General features: G+C 42.1%; 1 protein-coding gene across 4 annotated transcripts in view; it reads left to right on the top strand.

Annotated features, from left to right (window-relative positions):
- dgcr6 (DiGeorge syndrome critical region gene 6) overlaps positions 1-23,487 on the top strand; it is a 74,329-nt gene that overhangs the window by 43,931 nt on the left and 6,911 nt on the right. For 2 of the 4 annotated variants that reach the window (XM_073065966.1, XM_073065962.1), the window contains one exon: positions 9-696. The exons of the other annotated variants lie outside the window; for them this stretch is intronic. In XM_073065966.1, the coding sequence (XP_072922067.1) occupies positions 9-25 (17 nt within the window). In that variant the 3' untranslated portion in view covers positions 26-696. Of the gene's footprint in view, positions 1-8; positions 697-23,487 lie in introns of those variants that run through there. 4 annotated transcript variants of the gene reach the window in all.

Genomic DNA, 23,487 nt, shown 5'->3' with positions numbered 1-23,487 from the left:
GAGTCTAGGTGAAACGAGCGAGTAACCTAAGATGTCATACAAATGATTTTGTCGGTGTCTCGACACTGACACCACTGCAATCCTAGCTCCGACATTAGGCGCTGAGTGTCGATGCAACGAAACATATCTCTGTCCTTGCCTGTTCCATTAATTCTGCAGCTATTGCTGCGTCCTTTCATCAGTTTTCTTCGTCTATTGGTTCGAACGTTATTTCCAGTCCAATACCTGTTACCAATCCACTCTTATAGTTACAACACTGGAATCTACCTAATAGAGTGGGAAGCTGTCCAGGTATGACCTGCCTACAAAAAAGCTGGATTAATTCAAGATAGATGAAATTACTGAATCCTGATGAAAGGTTTCAGCCCGAAAAGCCGACTGTTTATTCATTTCCAGAGATGCTGCCTGACCTGCTGAGATCCTCCTGCATTCTGTGTCTGTTGTTCTGGATTTCAGCATCTGCAGAATCTCTCATGTTTTTGTGTATTATTTTGTCAGGCTAGCCTCAGTCATCAACGACCTAATTTACCAGAGCGTTGGAATTGGTTTATTATTGTCACCTGTATCCGAATTAGGATTAATGTCATGGACATGCTATATGTTGTGAAATTTGTCAATGTAATGAGATACAGTCCAAGTCATAAAGCACTACAGCCCAGAAATAGGCCCTTCTGACCCCTCTAATAAATGCCAGACTTATACTAATCCCATCAACCTTGTTTGTCAATGATTTGGATAATGGAATCCATGGTTTTGTGGCAGTTTGCTGATGATATGAAGATAAGTGGAGGGGTAGGTAATGCTGAGGAAGCAATGCGATTGCAGCAGGACTTAGACACATTAGAATAATGGGCAGAAAAATGGCAGATGCAATACAGTGTTTGGAACTGTTGGGGGGGGGGACCACAGCTTATCTGGGGGAAGCAACCACAGCCTTCCTTCTGGCACTGAGTCTGGTCCTGTGGCTCAGAAGGGTAGGGAACTGAAGGGGTGGCAGCCATAAAGGGTCTCTATAGTCAGGGGGACAGACAGGAGATTCTGTGGATGCAAAAAGGAAACACAGATGGTAGTTTGCCTCCCAGGTGCCAGGGTCCATGATGTTTCTGGACACGTCCACAATATCCTGAAAAGGGAGGGTGAGCAGCCAGAAGTCATGGTACATATTGGTACCAACAACATAGGTAGAGAAAGGGAGGAGGTCCTGAAAACAGAATCCAGGGAGTTAGAAAGGAAGCTGAGAAGCAGGACCTCAAAGGTAGTAACCTCCGGATTACTGCCTGTGTCACACAACAGTGAGGACAGAATAGAAAGAATTGGCAGATAGATGTGTGGCTGAAGAATTGGAACGGGGGCAGGGGTTCAGATTTGTGGATAATTGGGACCTCTTTTGGGGCAGGTGGGACTTCTACGAAAGGGATGGGTTGTACTTGAATCTGAGGGGGACCAATATTCTTGTGGGCAGGTTTACTAGAGCTGTTGGGAGTGGTTTAAAGTAATACAGCAGTGTGGGAACAAGAGCTAAGGAAGAGCCAGCAGGTTTACAAGTAGATAATGGGTGTAACATGAATGTAAGGAAGAACAAGCCAATGACTGAGTACAAATGCAAACAGAGCAAAGAGTTAAATTGTACCACAGAGTCAAAATTCAAAAGGACAAAGAATGTAGGATTGAAGATGCTGTATTTAAGTGCGCTTAGCATTTGGAATTTCAGGATGTATATTGTATACGTTTCTCTAACATCAAATGTACTTACTGAATAAGGTGGATGAACTCATGGCGCAATTAGAGTTTGGTTGGTATGATGTGGGCATCACTGAGTTGTGGCTGAAAGAAGGCCATAGTTGGGAGCCTAACATCATAGGATGTACTTTATATCGAAAGGACAGACAGGAAGTCATAGGCGGTGGTGTGGCTCTGTTGGTAAGAGATGAAATTACACCTTTAAAAAGAGGTGACATTGGGTCAGAGAATGTTGAATCTTTGTGGGTAGAATTAAGAAATTGCAAGGGTAAAAAAACCATTACGGGAATCATATACAGACCTCCAAACAGTACCCAAGATGTGGGGTTGAGATTGCAAAGGGAGCTGGAAAAGGCATGTAATAAGGGTAATGACACAATTGTAATGGGGCACTTCAGTGTGCAAGGGGATTGGGAAAATCAGGTTTGTGTCAGATTGCAAGAGAGGGAATTTGTTGAATGCCTATGAGATGGCTTTTTAGAGCAGCTTGTGCTTGAGCCTACTGGGGGAAAGGCTATCTTAGATTGGGTGTTGTGTAATAACACAGATCTTATTAGGGAGCTTAATGTAAAGGAACCCTTAGGAGGCAGTGATCATAATATGTTTGAATTCATACTGCAATTTGAGAGGACGAAGCATAAGTCACGTGTATCAGTATCGCAGTGGAATAAAGGGAATTACAGAGGCTTGAGAGTGGAGCTTGCCCGGGTGGATTGGAGGAGGATACTGGCAAGGATGACAGCAGAGCAGAGATGGCTGAAGTTTTTTTGGGAATAGTTCATAAGATGCATGATATGTCACAGAAGTTGTGTGACATACGCAATGGCAGAAATGGCAGGGGTAGGCAACGGTGGCTGACGGGAAATTAAGGACTCCATAAAAGCCAAGAAAAGGGCATATAAGGTAGCAAAAGTGAGTGGGAAGTTGGATGATTGGGAAGCTTTTAAAATCCAACAAAAGGCAACTAAAAAAGCTATAAGAAGGGAAAAGATGAAATATGAGGTCAGACTAGCCAATAATATAAAGCAGGATGTCAGAAGTATTTTCAGTTCTATATAGAATAAAAGTTGATATTGGACCACTGGCAAATGATGCTGGTGAACTAGTAATGGGGGACAAAGAAATGGCAGATGAACTTAACGGGTACTTTGCATCTGTCTTCACTGTGGAAGAGAATAGCAGTGTGCCAGAGGTCTGTGAGTGTCAGGGATCAGGAGTGAATGCCATTGCTATAACAAAGGACAAAGTGCGAGGCAAACTGAAAGGTCTTAAAATGGCTAAGTTACTTGGAACAGATGGACTATATCCCAGAGTCCTGAGAGAGGTTGCTGAAGAGATCACAGATGCATTGGTTATGATCTTTAAAGAATCACTTGATTCTGGCATGGCCCCAGCGGACTGCAAATGTCACTCCACTCTTTAAGAAGGGAGTAAGGGAAAATAAAGGAAATTATAGGCCAGTTAGCCTAACCTCAGTGGTTGGGAAAGTGTTAGAGTCTATTATTAAAGATGAGTTTTTGAGGTACTTAGACACTAATGATAAAATAAGTCAGAGTCAACATGGTTTCTTTGAAGGGAAACTTCGTCTGCCATATCTGTTAGGAAGTAACCAGCAGGGAGGACAAAAGAGAGGCAGTGAATGTCATGTACTTGGATTTTCAGAAGGCATTTGCTAACAAGATAAAATCTTCTGGTGTTTCAGGAAGGATACTGGCATGGATAAAGGAAAGGCTGACAGGCAGGAGGCATTGAATGGGAATAAAAGTGGCCTTTCCTGGTTCTCTGCCATTGACTCATGGTGTCCCTCAGGGGTCAGTATTGGGACAACTACTTTTCACATTGTTTGTCAGAGATTTGGATAATGGATAATAGCTTTGTAGCAAAGTTTGCGGATGATACGAAGATAGGTGGAGGGGTAGGTAGTGCTGAGGAAACAATGCAATTGGAGCAGGAATTAGACAAATTGGAAGAATAGGCAAGGAAGTGGCAGATGGAATACAATATTGGGAAATGTATGACAATGTATTTTGGTAAAAGGAACAACAGTGTGGACTAATGGGGAGAAGGTTCCAATGTCAGAGGTGCAGGTGGACTTAGGAGTCCTCGTGCAAGTATCCCAGAAGGTTAATTTACAGGTTCAGTTTGTGGTAAAGAAGGCAAATGCAATGTTGGCATTTATTTCAAGGGGAATAGAATATAAAAGCAAAGAGATAATGCTGAGCTTTTTATCATACACTAGTTAGCCCACACTTGGAGTATTGTCAACAGTTTTAGGCCCCATATCTCAGAAAGGATGTGTTGTCCTTAGAGAGAGTTCAGAGGAGGTTCACGAAGATGATTCCAAGAATGAAGGGGTTAACATATGAGGAGTGTTTGGCAGCTTTGGGCCTGTTCTCATTGAAATTTAGAAGAATGTATGGCGATCTCATTGAAACCTAATGAATGTTGAAAGGACTAAATAGGGTGGGTGTGGAGAGGATGCTTCCTCTGGTGGGGCTATTCAGAACTAGAAGGCGCAGCTTCAAAATTGAGGAGCGCCCTTTGTAACATAGGCAAGGAGGAATTCTTTTAGTCAGAGAGTAGTGAATTTGTGGAATGTTCTGCCACAGACTGCAGTGAAGGCCAAGTCCATGTCTATATTTAAGTTGATAGTTTCCTGATCGGTCAGGGCGTCAAAGAATATGACGAGAAGGCAGTTATATGTGGTTGAGTGGGATCGGGGATTAGCAAAGATGGAATGGTGGAGCAGACTCGATGAGCTAAATGGCCTAAATCTGCTCCTATGTCTTATGGACCATAGCCCTTCACACCCCTCCCATCCATGTACTTATCCAAGCTTCTCTTAGCTGTTTCAATCTACTGGTGAAAATGGTGGTTGTGAGTTTGATTGCAATATTTAAGAGAAATTTGAATAAGTACGTGGACCTTTCTCCCATCATCAGAAGCGGATATCTTGACTGATAATTGGACAATGTTCAGTTCCATTTGTAGCTTCTCAGTAAATGGAGCAGTCCATGCCAGCATGTAGTGAAAGCTGATAAGTGGCAGGTAATACTTGCAGCACAAAGTGACCATCTCCAACCTCTACCTGGGGTAGCTTGGTAGCATAGCGGTTTGCACAATCACTAGTGATCACCTATTAGAGTTTGATTCCCTCTTCTGTCTATAAAGAGTTTGTACTTTCTCCCCATGACTATGTGGGTTTCCTCTATATGGTCCAGTTTTCTCCCACATTCCAAAGGCTAATGAGTTGTGGGCATGTTATTTTAGTGCCAGAAGTGTGGCGACACTTGCGAGCTGCCCCAGCATTTCTTAAACAATGCGGCAAACAATGCATTTCACTGTTTTGATGTATATCTGATCACTCGTGGTTGAATCTGCTATTGTCAATATCCTGGGAGTCACTGAGAAGAAGCTAAAATGGACTAATCACATACAGTGGTGCTAGAAAGTTTGTGAACCTTGTAAAATTTTCTTTATTTCTGCATAAATATAACCTAAAGTGTGATCAGATCTTTACGTGAGTCACAAAACAAGATAAAGAGAACCCAATTAAATAAATAGCACAAAAAACATTATACTTGTTCACTTATTTATTGAGAAAAATGATCCAGAATTACAGGTAATACTGGAAAAGTACGTGAACCTCTAGGGTAATGCCTTCTACAAAAGCTATTTGGAATCAGGTGTTCCAATCAATGAGCTGACACTAGAGGTGTGGGTTGTAGAGGTGCCCTGCCCTATAAAAAAGGCACACAAAGTCAACTTACTGACAGAACCTGCTCTTCTCAAGAAAGATCTGTTTATGTACATCATGCTTCAATCAAAACTTTCAGAGGACCTTCGAAGAAGAATTGTAGAGATGCATGAAAAAGAACCCAAGGGTAACAGCAAAATGCCTGCAGAAATATCTGGAACTTGCTGAAGTCTCTGTTCATGTGTCCACTATAAGAAAAATACTGAACAAGAATGGTGCTCATGGAAGGACACCACGGAGGAAACCACTGTCCTCCAAAAACACCCATTGCCGCACGTCTCAAGTTTGCAAAAGACCACCTGGGTGTTCTACAACAATGTTCTATAGACAGATGAAACAAAAGTTGAACTTTACGGCAGAAATGCACTTTGCTATGTTTGGATGAAAAAGGTCACTGCACACCAACACCAAATCCTCATCCCAACTGTGAAGCATGGTGGGAGAAGCATCATGGTTTGGGACTGTTTTGCTGCCTCAGGGCCTGAACAGCTTGCAATTGTATAAGGAACAATGAATTCAAAATTGTATCAAGACATTTTATAGGAGAATGTCAGGGTAGCAGTCCATCACCTACAGGAAGCTTAATAGAAATTGGATAATGCAACAAGACAATGATCTAAACACAAGAGTAAATCAACAACAGAATGGTTTCAAAAGAAGAACATTGTGTTTTGGAATGGCCGAGTCGAAGTCCTAATCTTAATCCTGTACAAATGTTGTGGAAGGACCTGAAGCAAGCAGTTCATGCAAGGAAGCCCACCAACATCCCAGTGTTGAAGCAGTTTGTAAGGAGGAATGGCCTAAAATACCTCCAACCTGATGTGCAGGACTCATCAACAGTTCCCAGAAACATTTGGTTGAAGTTATTGCTGAGAAAGGGATCATACCCGTTACTGAAAGCAAAAGTTCACACACATTTTCCAACAAATACATGTAATATTGGATATTTTTTTCAATAAATAAATGGATGAGTATAATTTTTTGTATTATTTATTTAATTGGGTTTTTAAAATCTAGTTTAAGGACATGTGAAGATCGGATCCCATTTTAGGTCATATCTATGCAGCAATAGAGAAAATTCTACAAGGTTCACAAACTTTCTAGCACCACTGTAACTACTGCAGTGATAAGAACAGTTCAGAGATTGTTTGAATCAGCTCTGACACCCAAAAATCTTAAATGGTTAAATCAGGAGTTTGGTGGAATCCAGCTTGGATGATATAGGACAATACTCAGGAAACTGGACACGTATCACTCTGGATCAAGTTATGTGAGATGTTAACACTCACATGCTTTTGTTTTCACATGCCCTTCGGGCACAACAGGTCCACACCATCCAGTGACACCCATGTGATCAAATAGCCTACTAACTTGTATGGCTTTGGAATGTGAGAGGACCAGAACATCTGGGGGAAACGGGGAGAAAGTACAAATTCCTTACACACCAATGGTGCTGTAATAAGACTACACTACCATGCCAAGCCAAACTGTGTCTAATTCTTTTTAGGGTTGTGTAGGAACTTAGAGCTAAGAATCATGGCCTTTGATTCCCACATCTTGATGACGCTGCACATTTACTGTAAGACGTGATACAAAACCAATTATTCAGATGTGGATAGGTTGGATGGGGCTGGTGATACTCTTTGCAACAGAGGCAGAGGGAAACCATGAGTGCAATTACAAATGTGAGGGGGCTTCGACAGAGTCAGCAGCAACTTGTTACCCATGGTTTTGTCTTTGGATTAGCACATAAGCATAATCAGAAAGAAAGCCTCTACTTAGAAGCTTGTGAAGTTTCAACATTTCAGCAAGAACTTTGACAAACTTCTGTAGTGGAAAGTATCCTAACTGGTTGCATCATGGCCTAGTATGGAAACACCAGTATCCAGGAATGGAAAAGGCTACAGGACGTCATGGATATAGTCCAGTCCATCGTGGCAAAGCCCTTCCCACCATTGAGTACATTTACACGGAGCACTGTCACAGGAAAACAGCATTCATTATCAAAGACCCCCACCATCCAGGCCATGCTCTCTTCTCACTACTGTCATCAGGCAGGAGATGTAGATGCCTTAGGTGCCGAAGCTTTAGGTGCCACACCAACAGGTTCCTGAACCAATGTGGATAAATTCACTCACTAACTCCAAACTGATTCTGTAACCTACAGACTTACTTTCTAGGACTCTACAGCTCATGTTCTCAGTATTATTTCTTTGATTTGCATTGTTTGTCCTCTTTAGCACATTGGTTGTTTGTCAGTCTTTCGTTATGTATAATTCTTTGTAAATTTTATTGAATTCTTTATTTTTCTTGTAAAAGCCTGCAAGAAAATAAATCTCAAAGCAGTATATAGTAACATATACGTACTTTGATAGTAATTTTAGACCATAAGACCCTAAGTCAAGGGAGCAGAATTAAGCCATTTGGCCCATTGAGTCTGCTCTGCCATTCAATCAAAGAAAAAAGGTCAGGAAAGGAATTAGGAATGCCAGGAGGGGACATGAAAAATCCTTGACATGTAAATAGAAATCTAACTAGGTGTAGGATGGGACCACTCAAGGATAAAGGGGAATTGTTTGCTTGGATGCGGAGGATGTGGCTGAGGTTAATGAGTACTTTACATCAGCATTTACCAAGGAGAAAGACTTGGAGAACAGGGAGATTAGTGCTGAGTGATATGCTAGGGCATTTCAACATAAAGGAAGAGGTAGTGCTGGGTCTCTTTAAGAGCATTAAGGTGGATAACTCTCTAGTGCCTGCTGTGATATGCACCATATTATTGAGAGAGATTGCCAGGGCCTTGACCAATATCTTTGTGTCCACTCTCGCCACAGGTGAGGTCCCAGATGACTGCTAAGTAACTAATGTTCCATTGTTCAAAAAGGATAATCCTGCAAACTATAGACTGGTGAGTCTCATGTCAGTGGTAGGGAAGTTACGGGAGAGAAATCTTTGGGTTAGTTTTTATGACTATTTGTAAAACCATGGACTAACTGGGGAGAGCCAGCCAGTATGGCTTTGTGCGGGGCAAGTTATGTCTTACTAACTTAATTGAAATTTTTGATGAGGTGACAAGAGAGATTGATGAAGGTAGAGCTGTGGATGTTGTCCACATGCATTTTAGTAAGGCATTTGACAAGGCCCCTCATGGCAGGCTCCCTCAGAAGATTGAGATGCATGGGATCAACGGAGAATTGGCCATTTAGATTTAGAACTGGCTTGCCCATAGAAGACGGAAGGTAGTGGTTGAAGGGATCTGTACTGGAACTTCTGCTGTCTGTAATTTATATAAATGGCCTGGATGGAAATCTAGATGAGTGGGTTAGTAAATTTGCAGATGATACTAAAGATTGGTGTTGTTGTGGATAGCGTTATTGTGGACTGGCAAAGAATATAATGGGATATAGATCAGTTGCAGATATGGGCAGAGAAGTGGCAGATGGAACTTAACCCAGTCAAATGTGAAGTGTTGCACCTTGGTTGGTCAAATACAAAGAGACAGTGCTCTGTTATGGGCAACAGTGTTGATGAGCAGAGGTAGCTTGAAGTCTAGCTAGGTAACTCCTTGAAAGTGGCTACAAAGGTTGATAGGGTGGTTAGGAAGGCATATGGCATGCTTGTCGTTAGTTGAGGCACTGAGTTCGAATTCAGGAAGCTGTGTTGCAACTTTATAAATCTCTAGTTAGGCTGCACCTGGAATATTGCATACATTACTGGTCACCCCATTATAGGAAGGATGTTGAGGCTTTGGAGAGTGCACAGAAGAGGTTTGCCAGGATTTTACCTAGTTTAGATGGCATGTGATATAACACAAGGTTGGACAAATTCGGGTTGTTTTCTCTGGAGTTGCAGAGGCTGAGGGGAGATCTGAGAGGTTATAAGGTTATCAGAGGCATAGATAGAGTGGACAGACAGTATCTTTTTCCCAGTGCTGTAATGTCTAATACCACAGAGCATCCACATAAGGTGAGGGGGTAATTTCAAAGGAGATGTGAGGGCCAAGTTTTTTTTTACAGAGTGGTGGGTGCCTGGGATGTGCTGCCTGGGGTGGGGTTAGAGGTAGATACTTCAGGGACTTTTCAGTGATATTTAGATAGGCACATAAAATATGAGAAAAGTGGAAGGAAATGAACATTGTGTAGGCAGAAGAGAATAGTTGGCCATTTGATTACTAATTTAATTGGTTTAAAGTTCAAAGTACATTTATTATCAAAGAATTTAACCTTGACATTCAGCTTCATGCAGGCAGCCACAAAACATAACACAGTAGAATTCATGAAAAACCCCTCATCACAAAATCAAACATCTAATGTGCAAAAAAAAGAACAATTCGTGTAAACAATAAAAAAAAGTCAACAAATAATGCACAGAACATGAACTGCAAAGTCCCTTAAAATGAGTCCACAGCTCTGGAGCCAGTTCAGCCCTGCAGCTGGTTCAGGAGTCCAGTGGCTGCAGGCCACAGCCCTGGAGCCAGTTCAGTGCTGTGGCAAGTAAAGCCTCGTGGAGTAGTGACCGTCGGCACAACACTGAGGGCTGAGGGGCATGTTCCAGTGCTATACTGTGTTCTATGGCTGATTTATTGTCCCTCTCAACCCCAATTCAAAGTCATTTTGAACCTTGAACACGGCAGAGAAATGAAAAGCGTTGAGGGGTGTGGCATGGGTTGATTGTAATTGTTGGAGGATCAGAGTGTTAAACAAATGGCTGTCTGAATCCTAAACCCATACTTTATTGTCTGTGCAAATATTAATGCAAATTATGTTAACTTCAAGCCAGCAGTTTAAGTTATGAATGCTGTTGGTCCCTTTGTGCCAGTACTCGCTCAGAACATGATTCCAACTTGTAACACTGAAATAGGAGATCTCCCGTTGATCCTTCTCCTTGCTCCTAGCATAGGGATTTTCCTTGTAATAATATCTGTAAATCTCTCCAATTCACCTCTCTCTTCTGCTCTTTCGAAGCCCAAGTCAAAGTAAATTTAAGTTTATTACTCAAGTATATATATGTTGCAATATACTACCATGAGATTAATTTTCTTGTGAGCATTTACAAGAAACAGAATTTATGAAAACTATACATAAATAGACCATGTGCAAAAGAAGACAAATTGTGCAAATTAAAAAAAACAGATAGTACAGAGAATAGGAGATGAAAAGTCCTTGAAAGTGAGTCTAAAGGTTGTGGAATCAGTTCAGAATTGACGTGAGTGAAATTATCCAGGACAGTTCAGGAGACTGATGGTTGAGGAGCAATAACTGTTGCTGAACCTGGTGGTATGCGACCTGAGGTTCCTGTGCCTCCTGCCCGATGGTAGTAGTGAGAAGAGAGCATGGCCTGGATGGTGGGGATGCTGGTGAGATGGATGCTGTTTTCTTGTGGCAGCGCTGCATGTAAATTCAAAATTGTTTAAGATTGTTTAATGTCCGTTCCTGTACATGTGTAAAGGAAAATGAAATAATTGTTACTCTCGATCCAATACAGTCCAAAGAAAACACACTAAAATAAAGAACACAATAATAAAAAAACACAGCAAATATAAATACATATATAACTTATATATGTAGATCAATTGTATGTCCATAAAGTGACACTAGGCATAGAAGTGTCTGTACATAAGCTAACAGACAGGAAATAATGAAGTGGTGGTGGGGGTGTTTTTGTATGTGGTAGTCCTGACATGGATGTTACATAGCCTCCTTCCTGATGGGAGTGGAACAAACAGTCCATGACAGGCTTGGTCCCTTTGTGCCAATACTCAGGGTTTCCACTGCTGTGCCACTGATGTAAAGAGTGTGAATGATGTGAGTTCTCCTGAAGTCGATAACCATCTCCTTTGTTATGTTGGCATTGAGGAAGGAATTATTTGCCTGACACCAGGCCTCGATCTCTTCCACCTCCTCTCTGTAGGCCATCTCATCATTGTTACTGATCAGTCCCACCACTGCTCTGTCATCAGTGAACTTAATGATATGATTGCTCAGCTGTTTAGCCATGCAGTCATGTGTGAGCAGAGTGTACAGCAATGGGCTCAGCACCCAACTCTGGGGGGCACCAGTGTTGAGGATGATGGGGAGAGAGGAGCGGTTGTGCATTCTAACTATCTGAGATCTGTTGGTTAGGAAGTCCAACACCCAGTTACACGATGGTGTATTTAGACTGAAGATTAGGAGTTTGTTCACTAAGGTCTGTGGAACAAAAATGTTGAATGCCGAACTAAAATCCAGACACAGAAGTCTGATGTAAGTGTCCTTGTTTTCGAGGTGTGTCGGGGCCAAGTGCAAGGCAGATGCCATAGTGGTTCTGTTGGTAAGCATATTGGTGAGTGTCCGGTGTGGCAGGAATGGAGTTGTTGATGTGCCATTTCCAGCCATTCATAGTTCTTCATGATCATTAGTGTCAGTACCACTGGGTGGTAGTCATTTATTTCTGAAGATGTGGATTTCTTTGGTTCAGGTCAAGACCCTTCATCAGGACTGGAAAGGAAGGGGGAAGAAGTCAGAATAAGAAGGTGGGGGAGAGGAGATAGAAGTACAAGGTGGCAGGTGATAGGTGAAGCCGGCAGAAGGGGAGGGGGTGAAGTAAAGATCTGGGAAGTTGATTGGTGGAAGAGGTAAAGGGCTGATGAAGGGTGAATCTAATGGAAATGGATAGAAGACCATAGAAGCAAGGGAATATGATAAATTAGGCCTAACAAATCTCTACACAACTTAAACATCTACAGAAGTTTTTCTAAATTTTTGTTGACATGCTGGAATGCCAACTCTACACAAACTTCAAAGAAAGTAGAGGCACTGTAGTTCCTTCTTTGTGATGGCATTTATGTGCTGATCCCATGACAAATCCTTTGATATGATAATACCAAGTAATTTAATGTTATAGAACCTTTCCATCCCCAATCCCCTAATAAGGATTTGCTGATGGATCTCTGTCTGCTTCCTCCTGTAGTTGAGAATCAGTTTAGCTGATGTTGTGTAACCAATCAAACATACTTTCAACTTCCTTTCTCTGACCTACCTGTGATTTGGCCTACAACAGTGATGTCATTAGCTAACAAATACTATAGTGTGTGCCTGAAAAGCACTGCTGGCGGTGATGGTGGAGCCTGGTATAATAGGACATTTAACCTGCTCTAAGTTCAATCTAACCCCTTTCCACCTACTTAGCCCTCCATTTTTCCATAATCTATGTGCCTAAGAGTTCCTTAAATGCTCCTACTATATTTGCTTCTACCAACGCCCCTGATAGGGCATTCCACCCACCCACCATTCTGTGTGGAAAAAAACTTATCTCTGACATCAACCCCTCCCCCCCCGCCCCGCTATACTTTCTTCCAAGCATCTTATAGTTATGCCTCCTGGTGTTAGTCATTTCCATCCTGGCTATCCACTCGATCTATGCCTCTTAGGATAACTTACCATGGACCATTAGTCTTCAGGTCGTGCCACTCAGGGACTTGTGCTAATATTATTTTGAACCTGAATCGTAGCTATATGCGCTGTGTGCTGCATGTGACTGTATGTACTACGTGTCCGACCTTGGCCCGGAGGAAGATTGTTTTGTTTAACTGTACGCATGAGTATGATTGAATGAAAATTAAACTTGAGCTTGATCTCATCATTTTGTACACCCCTATCAAGTCAGCTAATCAGTGACGAAGTGCCAAGCCACAGGCATGATCAGATCTTAGAAAATGGAAGATAGAACACAGAACAGTTTTGCACAGGAACAGGCCCTTTGGCCCACAATGATATATCAGATTCAAAGGTGGAGCCAGCAGGGACTTTTCTCTTTGCAGTGAAGGCAGATGTGAGGTGATTTGATAGAGGTGAATAAGATTATGAGAGGCAAGGATAGAGTGGACACCAGCACCTTTTCCCAGGATGGAAATTGTCAATACCAGAGGACAACCACTGAAGGTGAGTGGATGAAAGTTCAGGGGAGATGTCAGAGGTAGATTTTCTTTCCACACAGAGTGGTGAGTATCTAGACTGCACCGCAAAGGGTAGTGGTAGATTTTGATACAATGGGGACATTTAACAGGCACGTGGATGTAAGAAATATGGAGTGTTATGAGCTGTGTAGGAGGGAATTCCAGGCACCCACCAATCCACCAGTGAATTCCAGGCACCCACCACTCACTGTGCAAAAGAACTTGCCCTGCACATCCTTCAGTTTAACCCATCTCGCCATAAGTGTGTGTCCTCTTGTATAAGAATTAGTCTTGTTATTAATCATGTTCATTTCATATGATGCAATGGGCTCCATTCAAATAGATTTGAAAATTAATTTCTGAATTTGCATTTTTTGTGATCCAGTGTTCCTCTTTCAGAGATAGGCAGTATCCCATATCAACCCTTCTCACAGTTATTTGCATTTAGTCCAAACTGACATACCCAACAAGAGTCACAGAAGGAGTATTGGTGCCATTATTATGTACTTGTGATTTCCTTTTCCTTTGCATCCTGTACCAGTGATTCAGACTTAGACAAATGGAACCTCCCAATTAGCTATCAGCTGAACATGAAAGGGTGGAATGGATTCAGAGGTGCAATGACCTGGCAAGTTGGTTGCTTTTGTCTGGAGTTTGTGGGTCCGGGACTGCCCCATGAATCGGATTCAAGTGAGAGTGTGCTATCTGATGATGATGCAAAGCTGAGTGACGGATTAGGTTATGATGAGGATGCAGAGGTTCATGAGATACATTGTACAGGAAAATGGGTAGAGAAGGGATACGGGCCAAATGCGGACAAATGGGACCATGTGAAATGAGAATCCTGGTCAGCTTATCCCATTGGGCTGAGGGGCCCATTTCCATGCAGTATGACATTGACTATTAAAGACCAAAATTGAGTGATTATGAGAAGCTAGAGAGCGTGGTCCTCAGGTAAAAGATTGCCTATGATGTTACTGTAAAGAAGTCACCAGGGGTTGAATGACATACTCCTGCTTGTTCTTATGTTTACCCCTAATAGAGTGAGCATCAGATTTATTTATGGAATTAAATGTCACCGATGGCTGTGGCGGCCTGGCCATTGGGCATATTAAAAGCGGAAGTTAATAGCTTCTTGTTAAGGGGATTAAGGGGAGGTTAAGGACATCAAAGGTGATGGGGAGAGAGCAGGAGAATGGGGTTCAGAGGGATTACAAATCAGCCATAATAGAATGGTAGAGCAGACTTAGAATCATAGAATCTTAGAATCATCCGTATAACAATTACAGCACGGAAACAGGCCATCTCGGCCCTTCTAGTCCATGCCGAACGCTTACTCTCACCTAGTCAATAGACAATAGGTGCAGAAGTAGACCATTCGGCCCTTTGAGCCTGCACTCAGCCCATAACTCTCCATTCCTTTCCTGTCCATATACCTATCCAATTTTACTTTAAATGACAATATCGAACCTGCCTCTACCACATCTACTGGAAGCTCGTTCCATACAGCTACCATCCTCTGAGTAAAGAAGTTCCCCCTGGTGTTACCCCTAAACTTTTGCCCCTTAATTGTCAGCTCATGTCCTCTTGTTTGAATCTCCCCTACTCTCAATGGAAAAAGCCTATCCACGTCAACTCTATCTATCCCCCTCATAATTTTAAATACCTCTGTCAAGTCCCCCCTCAACCTTCTATGTTCCAAAGAATAAAGACCTAACTTGTTCAAACACGAGGAAATCTGCAGATGCTGGAAATTCAAACAACACACACAAAATGCTGGTGGAACACAGCAGGCCAGGCAGCATCTATAAGGAGAAGCACTGTCGACGTTTCAGGCCGAGACCCTTTGTCAGACCTGGAATACAGGAATAGAGAGCAATACAACACAAGGATATGGAACAGTACAAGATAGTGGTATGGAACAGTACAACATAGGGAGAGTGAACAGTCCAACACAGGGATATGGAACAGTAGAAAACAGGGATATGGAGCAGTAGAACACAAGGATAGAACACAGAATGACACAGTGATATAGAACAGTGCAACACAGGCATATGGAACAGTACGACACGGGGATGTAGAGTAGTACGACACAGGGATAGAGAACCGTATATCACGGATAGGAAACAGTACAACATAGGGTTATGGAGAAGTACAACAGAGGGATATGGAACAGTACAACACAGGTATATGGAACAGCACACCAAAGTGGATAGAGAACACCACAACACAGAGATATAGATTTGTTCAGAACAGGGATACAAAACAGCATAACACAGGGATAAAGAACAGTACAACAAAAAGGATATAGAGCAGTACAAAACAGGGAGAAAGAACAGAACAACAAAAGGATATGTAACAGTACAAAACAGGGAGAAATAACAGGACAACAAAGGGATATGGAACAGTACAATACATGGACATGGAACAGTACAACTCAGGGATATAGGACAGTACCAAACAGGGATAGAGAACAGTACATCACAGGGATATACAAAAGTACAAAACAGTTATATAGTACAGTACAACACAGGGACAGGGAAGAGTACAACACAGGGATATAGAGCAGAACAACACAAAGAAATAGAACAGTATGATACAGAGACATAGAAGAGTACAACACAGGTATATACAACAGTACAACACAGACATATAGAACAGTACAACATTACGATATTCAACAGTACAACACTAGGATATGGAACAGTACAACAAAGTCAGAGAGAACAGTACAACACAGGATGCCATTAGTTCCAATATAATTATGGAGAAGGATAGGACTGGACCCAGGGTTGAGATTTTTGATTGGAAAAAGGCTAACTTTGAGGAGATGCAAAAGGATTTAGAAGGAGTGGATTGGGACAATTTGGTGTATGGGAAGGATGTAATAGAGAATTGGCGGTCATTTAAAGGTAAAATTTTGAGGGTACAGAATCTTTATGTTCCTGTTAGGTTGAAAGGAAAGGTTAAAAGTTTGAGAGAGCCATGGTTTTCAAGGGATATTGGAAACTTGGTTAGGAAAAAGAGAGATATCTACAATAAATATAGGCAGCATGGAGTAAATGAGGTGCTCGAGGAATATAAAGAATGTAAGAAGAATTTTAAGAAAGAAATTAGAAAAGCTAAAAGAAGATATGAGGTTGCTTTGGCAAGTAAGGTGAAAATAAATCCAAAGGGTTTCTACAGTTATATTAATAGCAAAAGGATAGTGAGGGATAAAATTGGTCCCTTAGAGAATCAGAGTGGACAGCTAAGTGTGGAACCGAATGAGATTGGGGAGATTTTGAACAATTTCTTTTCTTCGGTATTCACTAAGGAGAAGGATATTGAATTGTGTAAGGTAAGGGAAACAAGTAGGGAAGTTATGGAAACTATGACGATTAAAGAGGAGGAAGTACTGGTGCTTCTAAGGAATATAAAAGTAGATAAATCTCCAGGTCCTGACAGCATATTCCCTAGGACCTTGAGGGAGATTAATGTAGAAATAGCAGGGACTCTGACAGAAATATTTCAAATGTCTTAGAAGCGGGGATGGTGCCGGAGGATTGGCATATTGCTTATGTGGTTCCATTGTTTAAAAAGGGTTCTAAGAGTAAACCTAGCAATTACTGGCCTGTCAGTTTGACGTCAGTGGTGGGTAAATTAATGGAAAGTATTCTTAGAGATGGTATATATAATTATCTGGATAGACAGGGTCTGATTAGGAATAGTCAACATGGATTTGTGCGTGGAAGGTCATGTTTGACAAATCTTACTGAATTTTTTGAAGAGTTTGAGAGGAAAGTTGACGAGGGTAAAGCAGTGGATGTTGTCTATATGGACTTCAGTAAGGCCTTTGACAAAGTTCCACACGGAAGGTTAGTTAGGAAGGTTCAATCGTTAGGTATTAATATTAAAGTAGTAAAATGGATTCAACAGGAGATGGATGGGAGATGCCAGAGAGTAGTGGTGGATAACTGTTTGTCATGTTGGAGGCCGGTGACTAGTGGTGTGCCTCAGGGATCTGTATTGGGTCCAATGTTGTTTGTCATATACATTAATGATCAAATATTGCTTTATTATACTGTTACATATCCCTGTGTTGGACTGTTCTGTATCACAGTGTTGATCTTGTCTATATCTATGTTTCGTACTGCTCTCTATCCCTGTGTTGTATTGTTCTACATCCCTGTGTTGTATTGTTCTACATCCCTGTGTTGTACTGTTCCATATCCCTGTGTTGTACTCTTCTCCATCCCTGTGTTGCACTCTTCAATATCCCTGTGTTGCACGGTTCCATATCCCTCTGTTGCAATCTTCCATATCCTTGTGTTGTACTGTTCAATATTGCTGTGTTGTCATGCTCCATATCCCTGTGTTGTATTGTTCTATATACCTGTGTTGTACTGTTCTATATGCATATGTTGTACTGTTCCATACCTGTGTGTTGTACTGTTCTTTCTCTCTCTGTGTTGTTCTGTTCTATATCCCTGTGCTGTATTGTTCTAAATGCATGTGTTGTACTGTTCCATATCCCTGTGCTGTACTGTTCTATATCACTTTGTTGTACTGTTGCATTTGTCTGTGTTGTACTCTTCTACATCTCTGTGTTGTACTGGTCCATATTCCTCTGTTGTTCTGTTCTATATTGCTGTGTTGTAGTGTTCTATATCCCTGTGTTGTACTGCTCCATATCTCTGTGTTGTACTGCTCCATATCTCTGTGTTGTACTGCTCCATATCTCTGTGTTGTACTGCTCCATATCTCTGTGTTGTACTGTTTCATATTCCTGTGTTTTACTGTTTCATATTCCTGTGTTGTACTGTTTCATATTCCTGTGTTGTACTGTTTCATATTCCTGTGTTGTACTGTTCCATATTTCTGTGTTGTCGTGTTCTATGTCCCTGTGTTGTACTGTTGTATACTCCTGTTGTACTGTTCTCTCTGACCGTGTTGTACTGTTCCATATCCCAGTGTTGTACTGTTGAGTATTGCGATGTTGTACTGTTCTATATGTCTGTGTTGTACTGTTGTATATACCTGTGTTGTACTCTTCTATGTCTCTGTATTGTACTGTTCTATATCCCTGTGTTGTACTGTACTATATTCCTCTGTTATACTGTTCTATGTTCCTGTGTTGTACTGTTCTATATCCCTGTGTTGTAATGTTCCATACCCCTCTGTTGTACTTCTCCACATCTCTGTGTTGTACTGTTCTCTATCCCTGTGTCATACTGTTCTATATCCCTGTCTTGTACTGTTCCATACACCTGTGTTGTATTGCTCTCTGTTCCTGTATTATACTGTCCTATATCCCTGTGTGGTACTGTTTCATATCCATGTGTTGTACTGTTCCATATCCCTTTGTTCTGTTCTTTCTCACTGTTTTGTACTGTTCTATATCCCTTTTGTTGTGCTGTTCTATATCTCTGTTCTTAACGATTCTATACCTCTGTGTTGTGCTGTTCTCTATTCCTGTGTTGTACTGTTCTCTCACTGTGTTGTACTGTTCTTTATCACTTTGATGTGCTGTTCCATATACCTGTGTTGTACTGTTCTGTATGCATGTGTTATACTGATGTATGTCACTGTGTTGTACTTTTGTATGTCCCTGTATTGTACTGCTCTATATCCCTGTTCTGTAGTGTTCTATATCCCTCTGTTGTACTGTTCTTTATCCCTGTGTTGTACTGTTCCATATCCCTGTGTTGTAATGTTCCATATCCCTCTGTTGTAATTCTCTACATCCCCGTGTTGTACTGTTCCATATGCCTATGTTGTACTGTTCTACATCACTGTGTCATTCTGTGTTCTATCCATGTTCTACTGTTCCATACCCCTGTCTTGTACTGCTCCATACGCCTGTGTTGTATTGCTCTCTATTCCTGTGTTATTGTGTTCCATAACCCTGTGTTGTACTGTTCTATATCCCTGTGTTGTACTGTTCCATATCCCTGTGTTGTACTCTTCTATATCCATGTGTTGTACTGTTCTATATCCCTTTGTTGTGCTGTTCCATATCCCTGTGTTGGACTGCTCTATATCACAATGTTATACTGGTCTCCATCGCTATGTTGTGCTGTTGTCTAGCCCTGTGTTATACTCTTCTGTCTCCCTATGTTGTAATGTTTTTGTTATAGTGTTCCACATCCCAGGGTCATGAAGTTCTGTATCCCTGTGTCGTACTGTTCTGTATCCCTGTGTCGTACTGTTCTGTATCCCTGTGTCGTACTGTTCTATATCCCTGTGTCGTACTGTTCTATTTCCCTGTGTTGTACTGTTCTATATCACAATGTTATACTGGTTTACATCCCTGTATTGCACTGGTCTCCATCTGTGTGTTGTGCTGTTCTCTATCCCTGCGCAGCACAACAGCACTGTTATTTATCCCTTATTGTACTGTTATGTGTCCCTTTGTTGTAGTGTTTGATATCCTTTTGTTGTACTGCTGTGTATTCCTCTGTTGTACTGTTCTGTATCCCTCAATCATACTGTTCTATATTCCTGTGTCATTCTGTCTTCTATCCCTGTGTCATACTGTTCCCAATCCCTGTGCTATACTGTTCCATTTCCTTCTGTTGTACTGTTCCATATCCCTGTGTTCTACTGTTGCATATCCCTGTGTTGTACTGTTCCATATCCCTGTGTTGTACTGTTCCATTTCCCTGTCTTGTACTGTTCCTTATCCCTGTGTGGTACTGTTCCCTATCCCTGTGTTCTATTGTTCTATATCCCTGTGTTGTACCGTTCCATATCCCAGTGTTGTATCATTCTATATCCCTGTATTCTACTGTTCCATATTCCTGTGTTGTACTGCTCTCTATCCCTGTGATGTACTGTTCCATATCCTTCTGTTGTACTGTTCCAAATCCCTGTGTTCTAGTGTTGCATATCCCTATGTTGTAATGTTCCATATTCCTGTGTTGTACTGTTCCATATCCCTCAATTGTACTGTTTCATATCCCTGTGTCGTATTATTCACTATCCCTGTGTGTTGCTGTCCCTGGGCTGTTCTCTATCCCTGCGTTGTACTGTTCTATCCCTGTGTTGTAGTGTTGCCTATTTTTTTGTTGAACTGGTCTCTATCCCTGTGTTGTACTGTTCAATATCCCAATTTTTTTCTGTTCTATATCCCTCTGTTGTACTGTTCTAAATCCCTGTAATGTGCAGTTTGGTATCCCTGTGTTGTACTGTTCCATATCCCTCTGTTGTACTTCTCCATATCCCTGTGTTGTACCGTTCTCTATCCCTTTACTGTACTTGTCTCTAACCCACTGTTGTAGTTTTCCATATCCCTGTGTTGTACTGCTCTCTATCCCTGTGTTCTACTGTTCTGTATCTCAGTGTTGTATTGTTCCGTATCCCTGTGTTGGAAAGCGGCCAGTGACTGAGTGGACCAGTAAAGGAGTGGAGCTTTGTGGCTTTGACTCGGGGAGCGGCCTTGTAAAGGGAAATGCCTTGTGAGAAAAGTGCAAGTCTTTGGCTCGAGAGTCTTCGGCAAGGAGGCTGAGGGAGGAGACTATGCCACAGTTGGATAGGGTGAAAGGTGGTGAAGAGATGACAGGTAAACTGATTCAGTGTGATGCTTGCCTAATGTGGGAGGTCAAGGACACTGATGGTGCATCTGGCTGCTACAACTGTGAAAACTGTGCCCAGGTTCAACTCCTGAAGGACCATGTTGGGGCACTGGAGAGGCAACTGGATGACCTCAGGTTCATCCAGGAAAACAAGAGTTTTCTGGACAGGACCTACAGTGAGATTGTTACACCAAAGATACTGGAAGAGAGAAGGGGGCAACAATGAGGAAGGGATGGATGCTTGAAGTATAGGAGACGCCGGGAGATGTGCCTCTTGAAAACCGATTCACCCTCTTGGAAGCTGTCAGGTCAGAAGACGCTGCCAGTCTGAGGGACGGACAGGTCTGTGAGTCAAAAATTGGCACTGAAGCAAAGCCGAAGAGACAGACGTCAGGCAGAGCCGTGGTAGTAGGGGACTCCATAGTGAGAGGTACAGAAAGGGGTTTCTGCGGCAACAGGCGGGATTTAAGAATGGTGTGTTGCCTCCCTGGAGCCAGGATCCAGGACGTCACGGACTGATTGCAGAGCATCCGCAAGGGTGAAGGTGAACAGCTGGAAGTGGTAGTGCATGTCGGCACAAATGACGTCGGGAAGAAAAGGAAAGAAATTCTGCAGCGTGACTTCAGAAAACTCGAAAGAAGGCTGAAAAGTAGGACCTCCAGGGTGGTCATCTCTGGTTTGCTTCCAGTTCCTTGTGCTGGTGAGGGCAGGAGCAGGGAGATATGGGATCTCAGTGTGTGGCTGAGGAGCTGGTGCGGCAAGCAGGATTTTAGATTCTTAGACCACTGGGATCTGCTTTGAGGTAAGGATGAATTGTACAACAGGCGGGGGACTAGCATTCTGGCAGGCAGGTTTTTCACTGCTACACAGGTGTGTTTAAACTAATGAGTGGGGGGAGGAGACAAACTGGAAATATAAGGATGGAGTTCAAGGGAAAGAGAGAATAAGAAAAGTTAAGAAAGACGACAGAATTAAAAGGGCAGAAAGCTCAGGAAGGGATCGGAGAGTATGGCCAAGTGCGATAGGGATCGATGTGAGAAGCGAGGGGAGTAATGGATTAAAAGTATTGTATATGAATGCACAAAGTATAAGAAATAAAGTGGATGAGCTTGAGGCTTAGTTGGAAATTGGCAAGTATGATGTTGTAGGAATAACAGAGACATGGCTGCAAGAGGACCAGGGCTGAGAAATTAATATTCAAAGGTATACGTCCTATCGAAAGGACAGACAAGTGGGCAGAGGGGGTGGGGTGGCTCTGCTGGTGAGGAATGAAATTCAGTCCCTTGCGAGGGGTGACATAGAATCAGGAGATGTAGAGTCAGTATGGATAGAACTGAGAAATTGTAAGGGCAAAAAGACCCTAATGGGAGTTATCTACAGGCCCCCAAATACTAGCCTGGATATAGGGTGCTAGTTGAATCAAGAGCTAAAATTAGCATGTCACAAAGGTAATGCTACGGTTGTTATGGGGGATTTCAATATGCAGGTAGACTGGGAAAATCAGGCTGGTACTGGACCCCAAGAAAGGGAGTTTGTGGAGTGCCTCCGAGATAGATTCTTAGAGCAGCTTGTACTGGAGCCTACCAGGGAGAAGGCAATTCTGGATCTAGTGTTGTGTAATGAACCAGATTTGATAAGGGAACTTGAGGCAAAGGAGCCATTAGGAGGTAGTGACCATAATATGATGTTTTAATCTACAATTTGAGAGGGAGAAGGGAAAATCGGAAGTATCAGTATTACAGTTGAACAAAGGGACTATGGAGCCATGAGGGATGAACTAGCCAAAGTTGACTGGAAGGATACCCTAGCAGGGATGACAGTAGAACAACAATGGCAGATATTTCTAGGAATAATACAGAAGGTGCAGGATCAGTTCATTCCAAAGAGGAAGAAAGATTCTAAGGGGAGTAGGGGGCAATTGTGGCTGACAAGGGAAGTCAAGGACAGTATAAAAATAAAAGAGAAGAAGTATAACATAGCAAAGATGAGCGGGAAGCCAGAAGATTGGGAAACTTTTAAAGAGCAACAGAAGATTACTAAAAAGGCAATACAGGGAGAAAAGATAAGCTAGCCAAGAATATAAAGGAGGATAGTAAAAGCTTCTTTAGGTATGTGAAGAGGAAAAAGTTAAAACCAAAGTTGGGCCCTTGAAGGCAGAAACAGGTGAATTTATTATGGGGAACAAGGAAATGGCAGACGAGTTGAACAGGTACTTTGGATCTGTCTTCACTAGGGAAGACACAGACAATCTCCCAGATGTAATAGTGGCCAGAGTACCTAGGGTAACGGAGGAACTGAAGGAAATTCACATTAGGCAGAAAATGGTGTTGGGTAGACTGATGGGACTGAAGGCTGATAAATCCCCAGGGGCTGATGGTCTGCATCCCAGGGTACTTAAGGAGGTGGCTCTAGAAATCGTGGACGCATTGGTAATCATTTTCCAATGTTCTATAGATTCAGGATCAGTTCCTGAGGATTGGAGGATAGCTAATGTTATCCCA

The sequence above is a fragment of the Hemitrygon akajei genome, chromosome 14, assembly GCF_048418815.1.
Source record: "Hemitrygon akajei chromosome 14, sHemAka1.3, whole genome shotgun sequence".
In the NCBI taxonomy this organism is placed as follows: Eukaryota; Metazoa; Chordata; class Chondrichthyes; order Myliobatiformes; family Dasyatidae; genus Hemitrygon; species Hemitrygon akajei.
Note: the sequence above shows the minus strand (reverse complement) of the source record. Positions and strands in the feature narration are given on the sequence as shown.